The sequence below is a fragment of the Bidens hawaiensis genome, unplaced genomic scaffold, assembly GCF_021521415.1.
Source record: "Bidens hawaiensis isolate Kalapana, Puna unplaced genomic scaffold, B.hawaiensis_p1.1 tig00023236_1, whole genome shotgun sequence".
NCBI lineage: Eukaryota > Viridiplantae > Streptophyta > Magnoliopsida > Asterales > Asteraceae > Bidens > Bidens hawaiensis.
In genome coordinates this window covers 250,650-259,634 of record NW_027493648.1, presented here as the reverse complement: position 1 = coordinate 259,634, position 8,985 = coordinate 250,650, and the positions used below count along the sequence as shown (strand labels likewise).

Below are 8,985 nucleotides of genomic sequence, written 5' to 3'. Positions count from 1 at the left end.
AACAAGCGTGGGTGTTACTCAGGAATGAGTATCAAGGGGATGATAAGGTTAAGATGGTGAGAGTTCAAGGTCTTCGTCGTGACTTTGAAACCATCCAGATGAAAGATGGAGAGGTAGTCAGTGACTTCTTATCCAAGGTAATGAAATTGGTGAATAAACAACGAGCGTACGGGGAAGACGTGGCCGATCAGAAGGTTGTAGAGAAAGTTCTTAGAAGTCTACCAGACCGATGGAATCATGTGGTTGCTGCCATCGAGGAATCTAAAGACTTGTCTACCTTGTCTTTTGATCAACTTATGGGTTCACTCCAAGTTCATGAGGTTCGGTTGAATAGAAACGTTCAACCGGTTGAAGAAGAACATGCTTTCCAAGCAAAGGAAGATGAGAGTGGTTATTCTTTCAGAGGAAGAGGACGCGGATCAGCCCGTAGTCGTGGTAGAGGAAGAGGTCGAGGGTTCGGCCGAGGAAGGGGTGTGCAATGTTATAATTGCAACCGATTTGGACATGTGAGGTCGGAATGTTGGAGCGAACCTTAAGCTAACGCTGCCATAGAAAGAGAAGATGAAGATGAAGAAGGTCGGCTTTTCATGGTTGTCTCATGTGACAGTAACCAAGAAGAAGCTCTTATGGCAAATAATAAGGAAGAACCTCTTGCAAGTAATGTGTGGTTCTTGGATAGTGGGTGTTCTAACCATATGACGAGACAAAAAGGGTTGTTCAAAAGCCTAGATGACATGAAGAAGCTAAAAGTTAGAATGGGAAACGGAAACGGAATTCAAGTTGAAGGCAAAGGTGTGGTCAAAATACAGACGAACACGGGTAAACATAGAACCATAGAAGAGGTGCAGTTCGCACCAGATCTGAGTTACAACCTACTTAGTGTAGGGCAGTTGATGAGAGCTGGACACTCGATTTTGTTTGACGAGGGGGAGTGTACTATAACAAACAAACGTAGTGGTCAAGTAACATACAAAATTCCGATGGCCAACAACAACACATTCCACTTTGACATAACTCAAACATCAACGGTTCTTTCAACAATGCGAGACGAGTCATGGTTATGGCATCTACGATATGGGCATCTAAACGAGGTTAGCCTTAAAACGTTAAGTAGCAAAAGTCTTGTAAACGGTTTACCCATTATTACAGGTTGGAATACCACATGTGAAGGATGTGTTTTTGGGAAGCAAACCAGGAATTCGTTTCCTCATGAAGCATCAAGAACATCCCACAAACTACAGTTGATTCACACAGATGTAGCTGGACCGATGCCAACGCAATCCCTTGGAGGAAGTAAGTATTTTGTTTTTTCACAGACGATTTTAGTAGGATGACTTGGGTATACTTCCTTCATGAGAAATCTGAAATATTTGGCAAATTCAAAATATTAAAAGCCAAAACTGAAACTGAGACTGGTGTAAGGATCAAGGGAATTCGATCCGACAATGGTGAAGAATTCCGCTCCAAGGAATTCAAAGATTTTTGCCGAACTGAAGGCATACGTCATGATTTTACCGCTCCGTATACACCGGAACAGAATGGTGTGTCGGAGCAGAAGAATCGTACGGTGTATGAGATGGCGATGGGTATGTTACATTGGAAGGGTCTAAGTAAGCAATTCTGGGCAGAGGCAGTAGCTACTGCTGTTTATTTAAGAAACTTATCACCAACAAAAGTTGTTAGTGAGCAAACACCTTATGAAGTGTACTATGAAAGAAGGCCTTTAGTTCATCATTTGAAAGTATTTGGATGCATTGCCTATGCATTAACACCAGCTCAACATCGAAGGAAACTTGATCCCAAATCAGTGAAGTGCATATTTGTCGGATATGCTCATACGTCCAAAGTTTATAGGTTGTAAAACCCGGCTAAAAGAACTATAATCACAAGTAGAGATGTTGTCTTCGAAGAAACTGCTAATTGGCATGCTGCCAATGAAGATAAACACATCTTACCTACTGATTTATTTCAGAAAGATGAAGCAAACAAGGAACCCTTGATTGAAGCAGAAAGTGAAACGGAGGAAAGTGAAGAAACAAACACCCCAAGCCATTCCGAACCAAGAAGTAACCGAAATTCAGAACCAAGAAGAAGTAGCTGAAGAAAACAAGTTTCAGTCCGGTTGAGAGACTATGAAGTGGGTTCCACAAGTAGCACTTGTAATGAAGAGAACACGGAAACGAACACGTGCCAGTTAGCTCTCACCATGGTAGAACCTACAAGCTATAATGAAGCAGTTAAGTATAAGGAGTGGGTAAGTGCAATGTAAACTGAGTTGAGTGCACTTGAAAAGCATAAAACTTGGTCCCTAACAAAGTTGCCAAATAACAAAAGAGCAATTGGGTTAAATGGGTTTATAAGATAAAACTAGGAGCCTATGGTAAGATTCAAAAGCACAAAGCACGATTAGTTGTTAAAGGTTATGCCCAAGAGTACGGGATAGACTATGAAGAAACATTTTCCCCTGTAGCTCGTTTTGAAACTATTCGAGTCATACTATCTCTTGCAGCACAAAAAGGGTGGAGTATGCATCAATTGGACGTAAAATCGGCATTCTTGAATGGACCGCTTCAAGAAGAAGTGTATGTGATCCAACCCCGGGGTTTGAAATCGAAGATCAAGAAGACAAAGTTTATAGGCTGCACAAAGCCTTGTACGGTCTGAAGCAGGCTCCACGTTCTTGGTATGAACGAATTGATAAATATCTACAAGGGCATGAGTACCATAGAACCAAAAGTGAGCCAATTGGGTATGTTAAGAGGACGGGTGAAGACCTTATAATTGTGTGTATATATGTAGATGACATAATATATACAAGCTCATTCACAGTTCTTCTACAAGAATTTAAAGCTCTGATGGTGAAAGAATTTGAGATGCCCGATTTGGGAAACTCTCTTATTTTCTTGGTTTAGAAATAACACAAAGCAAAGAAGGTTTTCTCTTTTCTCAAAGAAAATATGCTACTGATTTGCTAAATAAGTTTGGAATGAAGAACTGCAATTTATTATTGACTCCTATGAATTGTGGAGAGAAGTTCAAAGCTGATGAAAGTGATGAAATTGCTGACGTTCGTGTGTTCAGAAGTCTAGTCGGTGGGCTGTTGTATCTTTCTCATACAAGATCGGAAATTGCATTTGCTGTAGGGTTAATTTCAAGATATATGCAGAAACCAACAGCTTGTCATCTAGGAGCGGCAAGAAGTATACTCAGGTATGTGGCTGGAACCGTTAGTTACGGGTTATGGTATGAAAAGGGCAAAACAGTCAAGTTGAAAGGCTATACAGATAGTGATTGGGCTACTTCGTTGGAAGATAGAAAAAGTGTATCAGCAAACATATTTTTTTGTGGGTCTGGAGCTATCTCATGGAGTTCTAAAAAACAACAAGTTGTGGCATTATCCTCAACAGAAGCAGAGTACGTAGCAGCCGGTGCTGCGGCATGTCAAGCTGTGTGGTTGAGGCAATTACTAGATGAACTGGGAATTAAACAAACAGAGCCAACAACCATTTTATGTGATAATCAATCAGCAATATTCCTCACAAAGAATGCAGCTCTACACAAAAGAAGCAAACATATTGATATTACATATCATTATATTAAAAGCTTGGTTGAAACTAATCAAATTATAGTGAAGTCGTGTTACACTGAAGAGCAAGTAGCAGATGCACTTGCTAAAGCGCTTGGAACCGAACAGTTTACTTATTTGAGAAAGCTAATGGGAGTGAAGGAACTTTGAATTAAGAGGGGGTGTTGAAGAGATAATTCAAAGTTTATATTTATCTATTAATATTAATGTTTTGTTGAGTCATGTTAGGATATCGAGTCTAGTCTTTATGTTTATTTTGAATTTGTTTTTTTTTTCATTATCTTGTTTATAGGAGGTTAAGATAATATTTGTGTTGGAGTAGGTTTGTGTTTTGTTCTCCTATATAAGGAGTTGTTTATTAATGAGAATGCATAGACTTTCGTGAAATCTTCTTGGTTGCTTTTGATATCTAACTCCAACAGCTTGTTGTCTGTGTTTTAAAAGATTAGAGTCGATGCATTTCTTCACTCTTTCCACACGTACGTCTTTTACTGAGCATACACCCACATCAATGATCAATCCCATAGACCATATACTAATAGTAGTGTAGTGAGCACATGTTGACTAAAACAAACACCCATGCATCATATCTTTCTAATTCTTCATTATCTTTCTTTAGTTTGAAACATAATACATCTATCACAAATATAGATTCTGCTAAAAGAAAAAACATTTGTTTTCCAGGGACACTTTTTAAAATGTCAAATACACATTTTCTAAAAGCATCATGCTAACAATTTGGTAACAGTTTCATAACATGATTTGACCAAACAATTTAAAAATATATATGTTTAGTTTTTGTATAACAATTATTTAAAATATGATCCCAAATTTGTGTTGATATATAAGAGTTTGATTGGTTTTACAGTATCATTGTAAGAATACTGGAAACGAAATATATAAGTAACTATGCAAAAAAAAAATAAAAATAAAAAATAAAATATTAAACCGGAAACTTAGAACTACTATTGTTATTAAAAAATGTTGCACATCAATATAAACCGAGGAAAAAATATGAAACGAACAAAAATAAAAACAAAACGAGGGACTAGGAGGGGATGCGTGTAACTTTATTAAAAAGATCTAATCTAAGGCTGTAACTTTATTACGTATACAGTTGCAATATTTTCAACATAAAACTGAACATATTACAACATTTATCATCACTTATGAAACATGTTACCCAAGTACTCACGAATGACATCAAAGACCATATACTTCAATTTTCCCAATAAACCAAAATATGCAATTCTCCACCTGGTGCGAACTATCAAAGGAACCACCACAACCCAAAAGCCAGCAATGAATCCACACACCATGCTAATAATCAGTCCCCAATCTGCACTATGTGATCCATCCTTTTCTTCTTCACGAAGGGCATCTGGTACAGCAACTGCACAACTTTTAGGCAGTGGATCTTCACAAAGTTTGTTGCCAAAGAAGCTGGACTCGTTGAAAGTCTGCAGTTGTGTGCTTGTTGGTACTCTTCCTGTAAAACTATTGTAGGACACATTGAAGCTGCTCAAAAAGTTCAGGCTTGACAAGCTCATGGGAAGTTCGCCAGAAAACAGATTAAGAGACACATCAAATGATACAAGTGATTTCATATCCCCAATGTTCTTCGGGATATTCCCAGTCAATTGATTTCTTGATAAGTTCAGAGATTGTAATTGTTTGAGGGTAGTTAGCTCACTTGGGATGCGCTCGAAAAAATTGTTACTCGAAAGGTCGATAATCATCACAAGCCTGAGGTTACTACTATATATGTCTTCTCGTCCTTTTATCACTAATGAAGCACTGGTAAGAGTTTGTATACCACCAAAATATGGGAAATTAAATCCATCAATATAAACAGCTTCTTTCCTAGAGAGGATAGTGAAATTGTTAAAGCATCTTGGTATATCTCCAGATAGATTATTATGAGCAAGGTCCAAAATTTGAATACGAGTAAGATAACAAAGCTCAGAAGTTATATTTCCTTGAAAATTGTTTGAACGGAGGTTGAGGATTCTCAATGTTAAGAGCTCCGTCCCAAGCCATGTCGGAATTCTACCAACAAAATTATTTCTAGCAAGTTGAAGGACCCATAATTCTGTCAAGTTCTTTAATGAAGCTGGTAATCTTCCAGAAAGATTGTTGTTACCCATATTCAATAATTGCAATGAAGATAAAGATCCCAGAGTTCTAGGAATACCACCTGACAAATTGTTGTTCTCCAATTTAAAAATATCAAACTGGGATACTTCTCCCAACATTGGTTAGGAATGGCACCTGATAATTGATTATGTGCAAGATTAAGAACCAACAAATGTTCTCCACCATAAGGACATATCAAAGGATGTAACAATCCCACAAAGGAATTATACGATAGATCGATGATATCTGTCAATGAACGATCTGAGATTTTAGGTAACTGTCCTCTAAACTTGTTATAACTCAAGTTGAGAAAAAGGAGTGTTATAGGGATAGCAAGCAACTTTCCTTGAATTTGGTTATGCGACATATCTAGAGCAAACAAATTTGGGAATAATCTCCAAAAGGAGAGAGGCATGGTTGTGGAAATCTTTGTGTTGCTTATCTCCAAATCAATTAACTCGCTCTGCTGTAGCAACCACAGTGGAAACTGAGGACCTATATCCCAAGAGTTTAAATGGAGGATCTCCAGCCGGAAATGGGGATCCCAATTTATTAGGCGTGGTCTGAGGATCAAGTCATTACCTGATCCATATAGTGATTTCAATCAACTTAAGTTCGTGAAGTGAGCATCTGTCACAACACCAGTCAAAAAATTATAAGAAAAATCAAAAACTGTCAAATTTGAAAGTAGACCGAGACTATCTGGAAGGCTGCCATTCAGTTGGTTATTTGAAACATGTAACTCCTCCAACAACGATAATCCTCCGATTGATAATGGAATTTGACCAGAAATAAGATTATTGGCAAGATCTAAATACTTCAAAAAAGATAGTCGTCCTATAGTATTTGGAATCGTGCCAACAATACTGTTACTTTCAAGTTGGAGGTATGCGAGATTTATCAATTGTCCAATTTGATCCGGTAGATGACCGGTAAGCCCTGAGTCGGTGATGGTTATTGATTCCAAGCTAGGTGATTTGCACTCGAAAACACTTTCAAGAAGAAATCTTAGACTGGTGTTATCAAAACTATTAAATGACATATCAATCTCTCTCAAATTACAAAGATTACCCAATGATTTAGGTATTGTCTTTGTAAGTTGATTATGTGACAGATCAACGGTAAGAAGAGAGGTCAAGTTGTGAAGGGAATCAAGAACCAAACCTGAAACACCACAATAACTAATATCTAACGAGATGAGATTATTAACAGAAAACCCTTTTTAATACAGATGAAGAATTCAAAAAATGGTTCCCAGACATATGAAGCAACTCGAGAGAGGTCATATTATGGAAGCCTTCACTATTACTAGGAATAAGTCTGAGGAAATCACACCAACTTAAATCTAATGAAACTAGACTAGTTATACTGAAAATCCACAATGGCACAAAGCTGTTATTGACCAAATAGTTTCTGGAAAGATCAAGCACGGAAAGGGTTGTGAGATTAAGACTAGCAACATGTGGATGTATATGCGTGAGTCGACAATAAGATAAGTGCAGTTCAACCAAAGAAGGAAGGGTGTTAATCGCCTGAAGCCAATCGAATGCTTTGCTAAGGTCTAGGCCACTCATATCTAGGTGATGCAAGAAACAAAGACCAGACAACCATTGCATACTCATAATGCTAGTTGATTCAAAACTATCATAAAAGCTTCCAAGACTGAGGGTGCGCAATTCCGTCAGATTCCCCAGATGAGGAGGGACTGTTCCACCAAATCCGGAACATGAGAGGTTAAGATAACTCAGGCTTCTAAGTGAACCTATAAATCTAGGAGTCTGCTTTCCTTCAAAATCATTGTTGCTCAAGTCTAAATGCTTTAGTTGTTTCAGATTCAACAGAGACGGGCTTAAATCTCCTCTTAATATCTTGTCACAAACATTATAGAATAAGCAATTACCTGGAAGATGAATCTTGTGAACATGACCTGTTATGTTATCACAAACAATGCCAGCCCATTTGCAACAATCGCTATTCTCCTCCTGGACCCAAGATGCAAGTCGACCGTCACTATCTGTGAGTCCATGCTTGAACTGAAGAAGTACTTGTCTTTCATCATCCATGCATAGCATAGCATTAGAATTTTCATTTGACAAACACAAATGAAATGATTGATGATGAAGGGAATAATAACAGTTACTCATGTCCGAAAAATCAGGGAAAGAGCTAGGATTAAATAGACTGTATCAATGGACTACACTAATCACTTTAATATTTTGAGACCGGCCATTGGGGACGTCCAATGGTGGCGTACACCAATAATACTTTATTTTGCTATTAATGTACTGTTTATAAATTAAGTATACCATATTAACTAATTATGTAATTCAGAAAGAACAAAAACCTTCGTTATCCAACTGATTTCCATTTACTTGCTACATTGCCAAACCAATGTCACCTACACCTTCGTATAAGATCATGAACATTTTTGATCCGGAGGTATAAAAGTTGAAGACGAACATCATATTAAGTCATGGTCACTATGATTTATTGACCGTAAGTTGAAAATCGAAGTCAGAAAACCTGCACAACATTAACCACAAAACATCAAAATTGTGGCCAAAACCGTGTCTCATCCATGTGCTCCTTCCTTCGGAGTGCAAACCATATATTTAAACTCCATGTCGGTATATGCTAAACTATTAAGGTATGTTCATGTGATTTTCATTTATATATGTTTATTTGTATTGAAGTTAATCTGTTCATTTTATTGATTACGTACGGGCTTACATGATGACCGAGTGTTTAAGTATAAACTCAATTATTTATGTTTCAAAATTAACTTTTATTGTTCCTTAACGATCAGATTGAAACTCTATAAAAATCAAGTAAGTAAACAGATGAAACAAAGTCTCCAACTCAACTTTCACGAGATGTTAAAGAATTACTGTTAAAAACTCAAAATCGAAGAAATTAAACAAATGTAATGCCAAGTCAAGTTCAAGAGAAAAGATAAGGACATAGAAATAAAGGTGTCAATTATGAGGATAGATTGGCAATATTCAATAAGAAGATACATATCTATTTTCATATATTATTCACTAGTAATGCAAGTCACACCTTTTAGCAATAAATAAACTTTATCTCAATTAGCAATAGTTGAAACCAACAAATATATCAAGACATGCCAAGTGACCGAGTCAAAGGCTATTGTTGACCCAAAATTTATACTAAACAAAATATTACCAACTTTATTTGTCTATTTCCAAAAGACAATTAACATACAACTAACCTATACTTTTGTCCTGGATGTAACTTGATCC

The 8,985-nt window shown here is 37.1% G+C and overlaps 1 protein-coding gene and 1 pseudogene across 1 annotated transcript; both read left to right on the top strand.

The window, feature by feature from the left end:
* Positions 1-53: 53 nt before the first annotated feature.
* Positions 54-1,245, top strand: LOC143567213 (uncharacterized). Its single transcript, XM_077053678.1, has 3 exons — positions 54-471; positions 553-1,091; positions 1,150-1,245. Exons 1-3 carry the CDS (start codon positions 54-56, stop codon positions 1,243-1,245), a joined length of 1,053 nt encoding a protein of 350 aa, XP_076909793.1.
* A 1,771-nt stretch (positions 1,246-3,016) lies between these two features.
* Positions 3,017-3,736, top strand: LOC143567212 (secreted RxLR effector protein 161 pseudogene; annotated as a pseudogene).
* The last annotated feature ends 5,249 nt before the right edge of the window (positions 3,737-8,985 follow it).